At 49.4% G+C, this 16064-nt stretch overlaps 1 protein-coding gene across 1 annotated transcript; it reads left to right on the top strand.

Annotated features, from left to right (window-relative positions):
• The first annotated feature begins 2790 nt into the window (after nt 1–2790).
• Nucleotides 2791–14976, top strand: LRRC25 (leucine rich repeat containing 25). Its single transcript, XM_081177991.1, has 3 exons — nt 2791–2882; nt 5077–5913; nt 14705–14976. Exons 2-3 carry the CDS (start codon nt 5078–5080, stop codon nt 14847–14849), a joined length of 981 nt encoding a protein of 326 aa, XP_081034117.1. The 5' UTR covers nt 2791–2882; nt 5077; the 3' UTR covers nt 14850–14976.
• The last annotated feature ends 1088 nt before the right edge of the window (nt 14977–16064 follow it).

A 16064-nucleotide genomic window follows, 5' to 3' on the forward strand; every position in this document is an offset into this window, starting at 1 on the left:
GACAGGCTTCTGAGACTCTTTCGGAGGGCTCTGATGTGAGCTTCAGCTGTAGCTGATGATCTGTTTTTTTCGCCAGGGCTTTCCGGGAACCGGGTGTGTGTGTGTGGGGGGGTGTCCCCATAAAAGGAAGTACCCTTTCCTGTGTTCTGCCTCGGAAGAATGTGGTCAAACCAAATGCAAAACTCAGGAGGTTTGCAAAAGAGGAACGTAACTCCAATGGTTAAGTGCTGGAGGACAGGCAGATACGACAAATAAATATAAATAGCCACGGGAGACATCGCGGCCTCAATTTAAAGCTTTCCCCTCATTCACTTTCTCACAAACTCTCTCACAGAATTGTAGAGTTCGAAGGGATCCCAAGAGCCATTTCGTCATGTCCTGGGCAATGTAGAAAGTGCCCCTGATTCTTAGGAATTTGAAGAAGTAGTAAAAAACCCCACACAATTTTGAAACCAGCGGTTAAAATCTGTTCCACTTGACCCAGTCTGCCATACTGCTTCCAAATGGCGTCCGCTTTGTGATAGGAATTTTGAGGTCTTAGATATATGGTAATGTTCATAAGTGCACCAACCAAGCACGTACAGGGGTACCTCGGGTTACATACGCTTCAGGTTACAGACTCCACTAACCCAGAAATAGTGCTTCAGGTTAAGAACTTTGCTTCAGGATGAGAACAGAAATCAGGCTGCGGCGGCGCGGCGGCAGCGGGAGGCCCCATTAGCTAAAGTGGTGCTTCAGGTTAAGAACAGTTTCATGTTAAGAACGGACCTCCGGAATGAATTAAGTACCTAACCCGAGGTACCACTGTACATAGCACAGGAAGACCGACCTGGAACCATTTTGATTCCTAAACTGAGCAAATGTTTTCTCTGCAAGGTCAAAGTGGGAAACCTCCCCATTGTCTCTTTCCTCACAAATCCTGTCTTAAGGGCACATTTAAGATATGACTAGGGTGTGAGCCTGTGACCTAGCCCAGGAACTAAGTATTTAGCATTACAAAAGACTGGCCAGGCTCCCCAGGCAATCCAATCAAGTAACCTGCCAGACAGGAGATAAACAACAACAGGAGAAAAACAACATTCAAATTTCTGTTTTAGACTGCCTTTTCTGTGATGTAGGTGTGATGTATCTGAGGGGTGGTCTTAGGTTACACCCCTTCTGTGACGTATGTATGATGTTTCTGGGGGTGGTCTTGATCCACAGGGGGGCAATTTCAAAAGTCTTTATAAGGCCTTGCACACCATTTTTCTGGGTCCTTCCTCTCTCCTGCGGGTGAGGGGAGCACCCTGTTGCAACAGATCAATAAAGATCAAGCTTACTAGCTGCTTTGCTTCTCAATATTCTCTGGTTGGCCTCTGTTATTTTCTCCTACCAATAGGGAACCTACGTAAGGACTCTATATGGGCTCTTGGATACCCCATAAGGGAATAGGGCAATTTTTGGTTACAACTGCTTGGATCGAAACAAAGAAAACAGTTCCCTGCTCTCGGGAACCGATGTGCAAAACCTCCTTTATGCCATCTCTTTTTTGTATATGTATGTTGTTGTTTAGTCGTTTAGTCGTGTCCGCCTCTTCGTGACCCCCTGGACCAGAGCACGCCAGGCCCTCCTGTCTTCCACTGCCTCCTGCACTTTGGTCAAACTCATGCTGGTAGCTTCGAGAACACTGTCCCACCATCTCGTCCTCTGCCGTCCCCTTCTCCTTGTGCCCTCCAACTTTCCCAGCATCGGGGTCTTTTCCAGGGAGTCTTCTCTTCTCATGAGGTGGCCAAAGTCTTGGAGCCTCAGCTTCAGGATCTGTCCTTCCAGTGAGCACTCAGGGCTGATTTCCTTCAGAATGGAGAGGTTTGATCTTCTTGCAGTCCATGGGACTCTCAAGAGTCTCCTCCAGCACCAGAATTCAAAAGCATCTGTTTTTCGGCGATCAGCCTTCTTTATGGTCCAGCTCTCACTTCCATATATCACTACTGGGAAAACCATAGCTTTAACTATACGGACCTTCGTTGGCAAGGTGATGTCTCTGCTTTTTAAGATGCTGTCTAGGTTTGTCATTGCTTTTCTCCCAAGAAGCAGGCGTCTTTTAATTTCGTGACTGCTGTCACCATCTGCAGTGATCATGGAGCCCAAGAAAGTAAAATCTCTCACTGCCTCCATTTCTTCCCCTTCTATTTGCCAGGAGGTGATGGGAGCAGTGGCCATGATCTTTGTTTTTTTGATGTTGAGCTTCAGACCGTATTTTTTGCTCTATAAGACTCACTTTTCCCCTCCTAAAAAGTAAGGGGAAATGTGTGTGCGTCTTATGGAGCGAATGCAGGCTGCGCAGCTATCCCAGAAGCCAGAACAGCAAGAGGGATTGCTGCTTTCGCTGCGCAGCGATCCCTCTTGCTGTTCTGGCTTCTGAGATTCAGAATATTTTTTTTTCTTGTTTTCCTCCTCCAAAAACTAGGTGCGTCTTGTGGGTCTGGTGCGTCTTATAGAGCGAAAAATACGGTATATTTTTTTTTTGTGTGTGTGTGTGTGTATATATATATCTATATATATAATTTTCTGTTTTACAATTTAAAATACTCCACCTTAGCTCCTCCCCTCTATTGAACAGACTCCGCCTCTTGGACCACTAGCTCCCATCCTGGCCCCTTGGGCTCAGAACCCCCAAAACCAAAACCCCCCAATTCTTGGAGGGCGTCTGAACACTGCCTGGCTTGGCGGGTTGCGCAAGGCATAGTTTCCCCAGAGCAAACTTTCCTTTCTGCTAGTATTTCCTCTCCTGCCTCCCGCCCCCCCCAAAGAGGGAAGTTGCGCTTCTCCTTTTCCCCTCCACACAAGCGATGTCAAGAGTCCCGAGGCAGAAGGCAGACGTCCGAGATCTCTGCAGGAAGCAGGTAGGGCTGGGCTGTTTTGGGGGTTGGTTGAGGGGGCGCTAAGCCCAGTATTGAGGGCCTCTCTGCCCTGGAGGGAGGTGGGGGGGGTCAGTGCTGAAACTGTCAACATGTGAGCTGTTGAGTCAGGCCATTTGGGTCAGTGTTGTCGGCACGGACCGGCAACTGCTCTCCCGGGTTTCCCAACATGGCGGCGGTGGATGGGCACCACCAGCCAGGACCTAGAGGTGTCAGGATTCGAACCCAGGACCTCCCACGTGCAAAGGGTGAGCTGTGATCCTTCCCATGAAGGCGTCCCAAGGCCCTAGTCCTCATGAGCCCGAATAACCACACTGCTGGGCATGGAAGTCGCTCACATTTATGCCCTCCAATGTTTAACTAAATAATCATTAAATTTTGTCCATTCTTCCTGATACTCCTCCTCCTTCTGGTCGCGGACTCTTCCGGTTAGGTTGGCTAGCTCCGAAAAAAGCATCATCTTCATCTGCCGGCCCTCCAGATGTTTTGGACTACAATTCCCATCATCCCTGACCACTGCTCCTGTTAGCTAGGGATCATGGGAGTTGTAGTCCCAAAAACATCTGGAGGGCCGAAGGTTGCATATGCCTGGGTTAAAGACATAGAGAGTTCATTTGTATTGTCCTTTTCGTAAGGTTCCACGTGCTGGGCATACAATTCAAGAGGTTATTTTGCTCTGTAAGTGTAAGGCTGTTCTGTACGGTTCTGTGGACAGTTTCAGTTACCTTCTGCCGAGAATCTTTCAATACAGTGGTACCTCGGGTTAAGTACTTAATTCGTTCCGGAGGTCCGTACTTAACCTGAAACCGTTCTTAACCTGAAGCACCACTTTAGCTAATGGGGCCTCCTGCTGCTGCCGTGCCACTGGAGCATGATTTCTGTTCTCATCCTGAAGCAAAGTTCTTAACCTGAAGCACTATTTCTGTGTTAGCGGAGTCTGTAACCTGAAGCGTATGTAACCTGAGGGAGCTAAAAGCCCCTGGATCCTTGGAATTTTTGCATTGGGTCACCCCAAATTCACCATCAGATCACATAGCATGTCCATGGCTACAGCCTGCACCAAAAAACCCATGCACCCACTGTTGCGTGGGGCCGCAATGGCACAAAAATGCGGTTACAAAGCACGGATCCACATGGATCCTCAAGATTTTTGCATTGGGCTACCCCAAACTCACCATCAAACCATGTCTATGGCCACAGCATGAACCACAAAAATCATACATCTGCTGTTTCGTTCAGAATATTTGTTTTCTTGTTTTCCTTCTCTAAAAACAAGGTGCGTGTTATGGTCAGGTGCATCTTATGGAGCGAAAAATACGGTGTCTATCTAGATAATAATAATAATAATTTGATTTATATCCCGCCCTCCCCATCCAAAGCCGGGCTCAGGGCGGCTAACAACAATCAAATAATCCAACATTCTAAAATCATTTCATTATAAAATTAATTCAAATCAAATTGATGGCAACCATTGGGCTAGAGTTCTGTGAAGATTGCCAAAGGAGGGAGTCAGGCTGTGCCCTGGCCAAAGGCCTGGTGGAACAGCTCCGTCTTGCAGGCCCTGCGGAAAGATGTCAAGTCCCACAGGGCCCTAGTCTCTTGTGGCAGAGTGTTCCACCAGATCGGAGCCGCAGCCGAAAAAGCCCTGGCTCTGGTTGAGGCCAGCCTAACCTCTCTGTGTCCTGGGACCTTCAGGATGTTTTTATTTGAAGACCGTAAGTTCCTCTGTGGGACATACCAGGAGAGGTGGTCCCGTAGGTACGAGGGTCCTAAGCCATATAGGGCTTTAAAGGTTAAAACCAGCACCTTAAACCTGACCCTGTACTCCACCGGGAGCCAGTGCAGCTGGTATAGTACCGGGTGGATGTGATCTCACAGCGAAGACCCTGTAAGGAGTCTCGCCGCGGCATTCTGCACCCGCTGGAGTTTCTGGGTCAGTCTCAAGGGCAGCCCCACGTAGAGCGAGTTACAATAATCCAGTCTGGATTCTCTTGTGGTTGCTTCCAGCGCCACAACTCCACGATGCGCAGCTAAGATGTGTGAAGCGGGAACTGACCCAAATTGGCTCCACGCATGGGAACGATGGGGAGGGGTCTCCACTGCCAACGGGACCCCCTGCCAATTTTCCTTTCCCACATTCACTGCAACCCCTCCCCCTTTCCAAATTGTGTCTCCGCAGGATGTGGAGACTCCTGGCGACCGCCATCTTCTGCCTCCTCACCCGGCCCGCGTACCTCAACTGCCCTTTGCCCAACCAAACCCACCCCGCAGAGAATCTGGCCCGCTTCTTCCGGGACTCTGCGGATACGCTGGCACTCGCCGGCTGCGGAATCCCTGAAATCCCTGACAACGCCACTTTGGGGCCCCGGGTGGAAGAGCTGGACTTGTCTGGGAACGACCTCCGAAGCTTGCCGGACGGTTTCCTGAGCCGCGCCGCCAAGGTGAGAAAGCTCCGCCTGTCGGGCATCGGTCTGAGGGAGCTGGCTCCCCAGTTCTTCACCAATGCGTCCGGGCTGCAGGAGCTGTGGCTGGAGAAAAACGACCTCCGCTGGGTGCCAACCGGGGCATTCCACAGCTGCCTGGAGCAACTCGCCGTGGATTGCCAATGCCCCGTGTCCGAGAGCGTCCTGTCCTATTGCCAAAACTGCTCCGCCGACACCGACTGCCAGTGCTTCACCTCGGAAGGCCGGGCCCGAAACGTGAGCGACTTCTACGCCCAGCAGTGCCAAGGCATGTCCGGTTCACTCTATGCCGCCATTGTGGTGCCCATCGTAGCTGTGTTCCTCCTCGCCGGACTCGCTTATTTCCTGATCCAGAGGAAGGGGGCGGCTGCCATCAGCAACAACAAGAGGGCCTCCTCTGCGTCTGAGGGGGTCCACGGGCAGCCGCGGTACATCAGCCACACCGGCTCGCAGGGCGAAGTGGGCCACGGCTGCCACGCCAACTATGAAAACATCGACCACGGGGCCGGAACAAGGCAGGGCAAACGGCGGGCCAGCAAGCCGTCGACAAGCAGGTAAGCTTTTTCCTTTAAAAAATTGTTTTATTTTTGCCTTCTTGGTTCCTGAAAACTTTAAGGAAGAATGGGGAATTTTTTATATATATACTTGCCAGAGTGGTGCATGATCTAGTTATCTCCCGCTTGGACTACTGCCATGTGCTCTACGTGGGGCTACCTTTGAAGGTGACCCGGAAAGTGCAATTAATCCAGAATGCGGCAGCTAGACTAGTGACTGGGAGCGGCAGTCGAGACCATATAACACCGGTCTTGAAAGACCTGCATTGTCTCCCCGGACATTTCCGAGCGCAATTCAAAGTGTTGGTGCTGACCTCTAAAGCCCTAAACGGCCTCGGCCCAGTACACCTGAAGGAGCGTCTCCACCCCCATCATTCAGCCTGGACACTGAGGTCCAGCGCCAAGGGCCTTCTGGCAGTTCCCTCCCTGCGAGAAGCCAAGTTACAGGGAAGCAGGCAGAGGGCTTCTCGGTGGTGGCGCCCGCCCCGTGGAACGCCCTCCCACCAGATGTCAAAGAGACAAATACCTACCAAACTTTTGGAAGACATCTGAAGGCAGCCCTGTTTAGGGAAGCTTTTAATGTTTAATAGGTTATTGTATTTTCATAGAATCATAGAATCATAGAGTTGGAAGAGACCACAAGGGCCATCGAGTCCAACCCCCTGCCAAGCAGGAAACACCATCAGAGCACTCCTGACATATGGTTGTCAAGCCTCTGCTTAAAGACCTCCAAAGTAGGAGACTCCACCACACTCCTTGGCAGCAAATTCCACTGTCAAACAGCTCTTACTGTCAGGAAGTTCTTCCTAATGTTTAGGTGGAATCTTCTTTCTTGTAGTTTGGATCCATTGCTCCGTGTCCGCTTCTCTGGAGCAGCAGAAAACAACCTTTCTCCCTCCTCTATGTGACCTCCTTTTATATATTTGAACATGGCTATCATATCACCCCTTAACCTCCTCTTCTCCAGGCTAAACATGCCCAGCTGCCTTAGCCGTTCCTCATAAGGCATCGTTTCCAGGCCTTTGACCATTTTGGTTGCCCTCCTCTGGACACGTTCCAGTTTGTCAGTGTCCTTCTTGAACTGTGGTGCCCAGAACTGGACACAGTACTCCAGGTGAGGTCTGACCAGAGCAGAATACAGTGGCACTATTACTTCCCTTGATCTAGATGCGATACTCCTATTGATGCAGCCCAGAATTGCATTGGCTTTTTTAGCTGCCGTGTCACGCTGTTGGCTCATGTCAAGTTTGTGGTCAACCAAGACTCCTAGATCCTTTTCACATGTACTGCTCTCAAGCCAGGTGTCACCCATCTTGTATTTGTGCCTCTCATTTTTTTTGCCCAAGTGCAATACTTTACATTTCTCCCTGTTAAAATTCATCTTGTTTGTTTTTGCCCAGTTCTCTAATCTGTCAAGGTCATTTTGAAGTGTGATCCTGTCCTCTGGGGTGTTAGCCACCCCTCCTAGTTTGGTGTCATCATTTTAGTGTTTTGTTGGAAGCCGCCCAGAGTGGCTGGGGAAACCCAGCCAGATGGGCAGGGTATAAATAATAATTTATTTATTTATTTATTTATGAGACCACTGCTGATGAAAAACATGTTGGGATGATTGACTCTGTGTGAAGCTGCACAGAATGGCACGTAGTCAAAAATCCCAACTTGTTTACTCTTAAGTAACCAAGTTACTAGTAGCAGCGTCTTGTTCCTGCTTCGTCCGTCCTGCCTGCAACTGATTGTTTTCTGGAACTCTGCTTATGCTCTGCTAAGGTCTCGCTAAGCTCCTGCAACAGGTCAAAGCTGCAAAACAGCAATAAAACATTAGCAGGATTTTAACATTTCTTGTAATGTAACAACCACTTTGGATAATACAGACAGGTATGAAACATAGATTATGAAATAATACACAGTTGCAAAGACCCATGGAAGGGTCTCGAGATTCAGAGAAAGCTCTCTATACGGATGCGCATCTGGTATTGTTATAAATTTTTACTTGAAAAACCAAATGAAATGATTTCAAAAAATAAGTTAATTTATTGCTGAATGTTTCAATTTTGCAAACGTCACATAAAAACAGAAAACAGATGGCGATGGCGGGCTTAATGGCAAATTCAATATATTTTCAAAACTTTTTTTTAAAAAGCATTTTCCCAGTGTTTTTAATATGGGTCTAGAAGGGGAAGAAATGGAGGCAGTGAGAGATTTTACTTTCTTGGGCTCCATGATCACTGCAGATGGTGACAGCAGCCACGGAATTAAAAGACGCCTGCTTCTTGGGAGAAAAGCAATGACAAACCTAGACAGCATCTTAAAAAGTAGAGACATCACCTTGCCAACAAAGGTCCATATAGTAAAAGCTATGGTTTTCCCAGTAGTGATGTATGGAAGTGAGAGCTGGACCATAAAGAAGGCTGATCGCCGAAGAATGGATGCTTTTGAATTCTGGTGCTGGAGGAGACTCTTGAGAGTCCCATGGACTGCAAGAAGATCAAACCTCTCCATTCTGAAGGAAATCAGCCCTGAGTGCTCACTGGAAGGACAGGTCCTGAAGCTGAGGCTCCAATCCTTTGGCCACCTCATGAGAAGAGAAGACTCCCTGGAAAAGACCCTGATGTTGGGAAAGATGGAGGGCGCAAGGAGAAGGGGACGACAGAGGACGAGATGGTGGGACAGTGTTCTCGAAGCGACCAGCATGAGTTTGACCAAACTGGGGGAGGCGGTGGAAGACAGGAGTGCCTGGCGTGCTCTGGTCCATGGGGTCAGGAAGAGTCGGACACGACTAAACGACTAAACAACAACAAAGCTTCCACCTGGGAGGCCCCCAAGGTCACATCCAGGGGGTTCGAATCTGGGGGGGGGCAGTGTCCTAGGGAACTGTCTCCCGCAACCTCCCTGGTTTTGTCTTGACTCACCTCCCAGGAACTTCTCCATTCCGGTCAAAACACGGCTTGCAAACTCGCCCATAGGTTTGGTTTTCCAAACTTGGGTCTCCAGCTTTTGCTGGGACTACAACTCCCATCATCCCTATCTAGCAGGACCAGTGGTCAAGGATGATGGGAATTGTAGTCAGAATACTACCGGAGGGCCAAGTTTTGTGAGAACCTGATTTAGAAAGTGGAAGAGAGGTGTCAGCAGACTTTAACTCCGAAGCAGGAAGTCCAGACTTCCTCCGAAACACTTCCCTCCAGCCCAGAGGTCAACCGAAGAGAAAAACCCAAATGCAAACTCTCCTAAAACGCTGACTCTTCAGCAGTTTGGGCTGCGGCGCCTGCGGAGGAGCTGGCTTTGCAGAAGAAGCTGAGGCCGAAACGAGATTTCGCTTGTGGTTTTTAAATGAGCGGCAGGGATCTCGTTCGTGCTCCTCGCCTCTTTGCGGAAAAGTAGAAGGCAGCTGTCTTCCAAAAGCAAGAAGCAAAAAAAAAAAAAAAAAAAAAGCAGCTGTCTTATTTTCATGGTGCGTCGCGGAGCAGCAGAACTCACCGCCACAGGAAACAGAGACGCCTGACAATTCGAAGAGCTTTTAAAAAGGATCAGACCACATGCACGAAGGAGCAAGGCTAAGTACGGTCACTAGCCGCAGTTCCTCAGCTGCTGATGGCATGCGGGTCTTTGTTTTTTCTTTCGAAATTTTGTATTCATTTTATAATGAATGCAAAATATTTGTTTTTTCTTTCAAAATTTTGTATTCATTTTATAATGGCGCCTGCCCTGTGGAACGCCCTCCCACCAGATGTCAAAGAGAACAACAACTACCAGACTTTTAGAAGACATCTGAAGGCAGCCCTGTTTAGGGAAGCTTTTAATGTTTGATGTATTACAGTATTTTAATATTTTTTGGAAGCCGCCCAGAGTGGCTGGGGAAACCCAGCCAGATGGGCAGGGTATAAATAAAAAAATATTATTATTATTATTATTATTATTATTATTATTATTATTATTATTATTATTATTATTACTAATAAACAACACATACAGAAAAACAAACAATACAAACAAATTTTTGTCTTATCCTTATTTTTTCTAAACATTGTTAAGTGAGCTTCCAGAAATCTTATGTTCATTTTACCTCATCTTTAGCAGTTTACATCTACAGTGGTACCTCGGGTTACAGACGCTTCAGGTTACAGACTCCGCTAATTCAGAAATATTACCTCGGGTTAAGAACTTTGCTTCAGGATGAGAACAGAAATCGTGCTCCGGCGGCACAGTGGCAGTGGGAGGCCCCATTAGCTAAAGTGGTGCTTCAGGTTAAGAACAGTTTCAGGTTAAGAACAGACCTCTGGAACGAATTAAGTACTTAACCCGAGGTACCAGGGTATCATAATTTTTAACCATTTTTTAATCACACTTACTTTTACCATTGAAATCTTCACGTTATCCCTTACAAATAATACTATTTTAAAATACACTATCTTCTAACCCTACAGTCTATATCCGCTTCCAAAGCTATTCTAAGATTTAAAGATTAACATATTTTTTTCCAAATATTCTTTAAACTTCTTCCAATCTTCTTACACCGTCTCTTCTCTCTGGTCTCGGAGTCTCCCGGTCAGTTCGGCAAGTTCCATATAGTCCATCATCTTCATCTGCCGTTCTTCGATAGCTGGTACATGTGGGTCTTAAAAAAGACATCTTTTTGGTCACGGTGAGGACAGGATTCTGAGCTGTGATGCACCCTCTTGGGCCTGATACAGCTGCTCTTCTTAGTTTCATTTTGTTGTTATTTTTGTTGTTTAGTCGTTTAGTCGTGTCCGACTCTTCGTGACCCCCTGGACCAGAGCACGCCAGGCACTCCTGTCTTCCACTGCCTCCCGCAGTTTGGTCAAACTCATGCTGGTCGCTTCGAGAACACTGTCCCACCATCTCGTCCTCTGTCGTCCCCTTCTCCTTGCGCCCTCCATCTTTCCCAGCATCAGGGTCTTTTCCAGGGAGTCTTCTCTTCTCATGAGGTGGCCAAAGTCTTGGAGCCTCAGCTTCAGGATCTGTCCTTCCAGTGAGCACTCAGGGCTGATTTCCTTCAGAATGGAGAGGTTGGATCTTCTTGCAGTCCATGGGACTCTCAAGAGTCTCCTCCAGCACCAGAATTCAAAAGCATCCATTCTTCGTCGATCAGCCTTCTTTATGGTCAACCTCTCACTTCCATACATCACTACTGGGAAAACCATAGCTTTTACTATACGGACCTTTGTCGGCAAGGTGGTGTCTCTGCTTTTTAAGATGCTGTCCAGGTTTTGTCATTGCTTTCCTCCCAAGAAGCAGGCGTAATGGAGCCTCTATGAAAGAGGCAGTCTACCTTAGAGTGGCAGAGAACAAGAGTGGGAGAATTCAGTGGCTCCCACATCCTCATGGGGCTTCTAGTTTAGGGCATCTGTGAGGACAAGGATGCAGGATCCAGCGGGTCTCTTTTTACATCCCCCGCTTTCAGAATTTGCACCCGAATTTTGCAATGTGCGCTCCCCAACCCACCAGTGTGCCCCCAAAATAGCATATATTGTGGGGAGACCAAGCAAAACGCATATATCCCTGAGAATATTACGCAGCCCATTAGAAGAAACTGCGAAAACGTGTACCTGCTAGCAGAACTGTTCGTCTACAGCAAGAATTTTTGTGATGATCTTTCGTTTCTTATTTTTTGAAAATTGCAGTAGAAACATCAGCAGATTGGGGAAATGAGAGGAATGAATAGAAAGCGAAACTGCTTGTAGAGGAATGTATTGAGAGGAAAAGCCACATAGATGTTGAACGGCTGTCCGTTTTGGACGGGGCTAGGAGGTCACCCAAGGCTGTGCGTTGCGTAATCTGGTGGTGTCAGAAGTGGCGTAAGGGAACGAAACTCGGTCCGGAAAAAGCGTGGTTCCGACCCCTGTCGCTGCCCCCAACAGACAAACCGAGGGGTGTCCATTGTGGAGGCAGAGAGTACTGTATTTTTCTCTCTATAAGACGCACCAGACCACAAGACGCACCTAGTTTTTGGAGGAGGAAAACAAGAAAAGAAATATTCTGAGTCTCAGAAGCCAGAACAGCAAGAGGGATCGCTGCGCAGTGAAAGCAGCGATCCCTCTTGCTGTTCTGGCTTCTGGAATAGCTGCGCAGCCTGCATTCACTCCATAAGACGCACACACATTTCCCCTTACTTTTTAGGAGGGGAAAAGTGAGTGTTACAGAGCAAAAAATACGGTCATTTTTCTTTCCCACGGTTAGCAATTCCAATTGTCGCTGAGTCACAGAGACTCTTGGATGTTGAGACAGGATCTTGCGAGCCGGGCGTTTGTGCGCACCCGTTCCAAAGGTGGCGGGAGAGTCACACGCCCATCCCGAGACAGCTCACGCGCTTAGCTAATTTCCGATGGGGCAACTTGCTCTCTCTGAGCTGACAGGAAAAGATGTGTGGGGTTGGGTGTGTGTGCAAATCGGCAGGGTGCAACGCAACCGCTTGTTCCAAGGAAACTGGGAGGGGTCAGCTCAGGGGCGGAGTGCTTGCACGGCATGCAGAAGGCACCGGGTTAAAGCAGGTTGCCTCAAATTTCAGCGGCGAAACTAAAATTAAGCACGTTTCAGTTGCAGCACCTGTCATGTTCCACCTGAGGCTCAGCCTGACCATTGGGAAAAGACTTTCAGGCTGAGACCCTCCCTGCCTGCGGACTGTCTTGCCAGAGTGGTGCATGCTCTGGTTATCTCCCGCTTGGACTACTGCAATGCGCTCTAAGTGGGGCTACCTTTGAAGGTGACCCGGAAACTGCAATTAATCCAGAATGCAGCAGCTAGACTGGTGACTGGGAGTGGCTGCTGGGACCACATAACACCAGTCCTGAGAGAGCTGCATTGGCTCCCAGTATGTTTCCGAGCACAATTCAAAGTTTTGGTGCTGACCTTGAAAGCCCTAAACGGCCCAGTATACCTGAAGGAGCGTCTCCACCTCCATCGTTCAGCCCGGACACTGAGGTCCAGCTCCGAGAGCCTTCTGGCGGTTCCCTCATTGCGAGAAGTGAGGTTACAGGGAACCAGGCAGAGGGCCTTCTCGGTAGTGGTGCCCACCCTGTGGAAAGCCCTCCCTTCAGATGTGAAGGAAATAAGCAGCTATCATCTTTAAAAGTCATCTGAAGGCAGCCCTGTTTAGGGAAGTTTTTAATACACCACAGAGCCTAGGGCTTGCTGATCAGAAGGTCGGCGGTTCGAATCCTCGCGATGACGGGGTGAGTTCTCGTTGCTTGGTCCCTGCTCCTGCCAACCTAGCAGTTCGAAAGCACATGCAAGTAGATAAATAGGTACCACTCCGGCGGGAAGGTAAACGGTGTTTCCGTGCACTGCTCTGGTTTTACAGAAGCACCTTTGTCCTGCTGGCCACATGACCTGTACGCTGGCTCCCTCGGCCAATAAAGCGAGATGAGCGCAGCAACCCCAGAGTCGTCTGTAACTGGACCTAATGGTCAGGGGTCCCTTTACCTTTTACCTAATGCTGTATTATTTTTAACACTCAATTGGGAGCCGCCCAGAGTGGCTGGGGAAACTCAGCCACATGGGCGGGGTATAAATAATAAATTATTATTATTATTATTATTATTATTATTATTATTATTATTATTATTTCTGTCTTAAACCCTGGGGCAACCTTTGCCAGTTTGTGTCGACAGCATTGGCAAGGTCCTTTGGCCTTAAATTACGAGGACTGGAATCTTGCTGTATCCTGAAGGAAAGGACCAAAATTCACTGCTTGGCACCGAGAGGGTCCCCAGTTCAGTTCCTCAGACATTGCTGGGAAGAGGTTAAAGGTAAAGGTAAAGGGGCCCCTGACCGTTAGGTCCAGTAGTGGCCGACTCTGGGGTTGCGGCGCTCATCTCGCTTTACTGGCCGAGGGAGCCGGCGTACAGCTTCCGGGTCATGTGGCCAGCATAACTGAGCCGCTTCTGGCGAACCAGAGCAGCGCACGGAAATGCCGTTCACCTTCCCGCTGGAGTGGTACCTATTTATCTACTTGCACTGGCGTGCTTTCGAACTGCTGGGTTGGCAGGAGCAGGGACCGAGCAACGGGAGCTCACCCCATCCCAGGGATTCGAACCGCCAACCTTCTGATCAGCAAGCCCTAGTCTCTGTGGTTTAACCCACAGCGCCACCCGCGTCCCGCTGGGAAGAGGTTGCCCACAACCCCAAAAAACCTGGAGAGCTGCTGTCAGTCAGTGTGGACAGCTAGATAGGACAAAGTGAGCCCGTCTTTCTGATTGTGGTTGTGTCGAGAAGCGACAGAGCGCACCGCCAGGGCATGAAGTCAAACTGCTGCATTGGCAGCGGCGGTGACTATCTCGGGGTGCAAGCCCTGGCCGTGTGTCTGGAGTCCTGGGCTTCCTAGACGACAAAACCCCCCTCTCGGTCTCAAAGATGGGGTCCGAAGGAAAGCAGAGCAAGACGTTTGGCACTCGCTTGGCTGCAGAAGTTGCCGGAAGGAGGCGTACAAGGCGCCATCCAACCGTCTTAGGGACTCCGCTCCAAATTTGTCTAGGACCACAGATATGGCCCCCCAAGCACATTTTGGAGAAATGCCATCCCAGAAATTGCGGCCAACTCCTTTGCAGAATTTCAGTTTCCCATGGACCCCCTTGTCTTTCCTATGGCTACTTTGCTTGCTTGGGAGCCAAGGGAAGTTTGGGAGCCAAGGGAAGTTGGAACTCGCTCTGCAGCAAAGGACCATGCAATTCATTTAAAAACAAACACTTGAAGTAGAAGAAAGGAAGGCGGTGGCTTAAGGAGGGAGGCACAAAACCAAAACCCCACTCCTTTAATGTCTTCCTTTTGTCCACAGGATGAGCCCCGGCGCCCCCGATCCGGACGTCCCCCACGACGACCAGCCCGTCTATGCCAACACCCAGGATCTGTATTACAACTACACCGGGGGACCCCCCTCGGGAAACGCTGAGGAAGACGTTTATATTGTTCCTGATCAGTGACCCACATAAAACCCCACACCGGCTGGCTCCCCACCCCATTGCATCTGATGGTTTTATGGCAAGTGGTGTATTCAATGCTTCTCTGGTGGAACACGGCCTCCCCTTCAATTGCTTCCTTCCTTCCTTCCTTCCTCTTCCCTCCCTCCCCCAGCCCTCTCCTTCCTTCCTCCTCTCTCCCTCCCTTCTTCCCTCCCTCCCTCCCTCCCCTTCCTTCCTTCCTTCCTTCCTTCCTTCCTTCCTTCCTTCCTTCCTTCCTTCCTTCCTTCCTTCTTCCCTTCCTTCCTTCCTTCCTTCTTCCCTTCCTTCCTTCCTTCCTTCCTTCCTTCCTTCTTCCCTTCCTTCTTCCCTTCCTTCCTTCCTTCCTTCCTTCCTTCCTTCCTTCCTTCCTTCCTTCCTTCTTCCCTTCCTTCCTTCCTTCCTTCCTTCCCTCCCTCCCTCCTTCCTCCTTCCTTCCTTCCTTCCTTCCTTCCTTCCTTCCTTCCTTCCTTCCTTCCTTCCCTCTCCCCTCCCTCCCTCCCTTCCCCTTCCTTCCTCCTCCCTCCCTCCCTCCCTCCCTCCCACCCACCCACCTTACTTCCTTCTCCCTCCCCCCTCTCCCCTCCCTTCCTTCATACTCCTTCCTCCCTCCCTCCCTCTCTTTCTTTCTTTCTTTCTTTCTTTCTTCCCACCTTTAAACAGAACCTTGGAATGGCAGCGTTGTAAGGGGACCCCCCAGAGTCCTCTAGCCCACCCCCCTGCAATTCAGGTCTCCCTGACTGTTGGCCATGCAACCTCTTTTTTTGAAAACCTCCAAGGAAGGAGCCCACAACCACCAGGAAGCGCTTTCTAACGCTTAAATCGGGATTCCTTCTCGAATCCGTTGCTTTGCATCCTGTGTGCTCAGTTCCCCTCTTTGGCCCGCAGGGGGCAGCCTTCCCACGCTATCATGGGAACATCTCCGACATCGGAAGTGTAGGTCTCTGTAAGCGAAGTGTCACGGAATCCTCGGATTGGGACCCCGAGGGCCATGTAGCGCAACCCTGTGCGGTGCTGCACGAAGCGCAACTCTGCACCTGCGCATTTCGTGATGCATTTGTGCTAGCGCATGGGCATAATTATTGAGGGGAAGCGTGTGGAACAGGTCTTGGTGTTTCGATTTCTGGGAATGGAGTTGAGAGACGACCTAACCTGGGGAGAAAACAGCAAAGACCTGATGAAGAGAGCACAGCAGAGGTT

Source organism: Podarcis bocagei (assembly GCF_964188305.1).
Source record: "Podarcis bocagei genome assembly, chromosome: 18".
Taxonomy (NCBI): domain Eukaryota; kingdom Metazoa; phylum Chordata; class Lepidosauria; order Squamata; family Lacertidae; genus Podarcis; species Podarcis bocagei.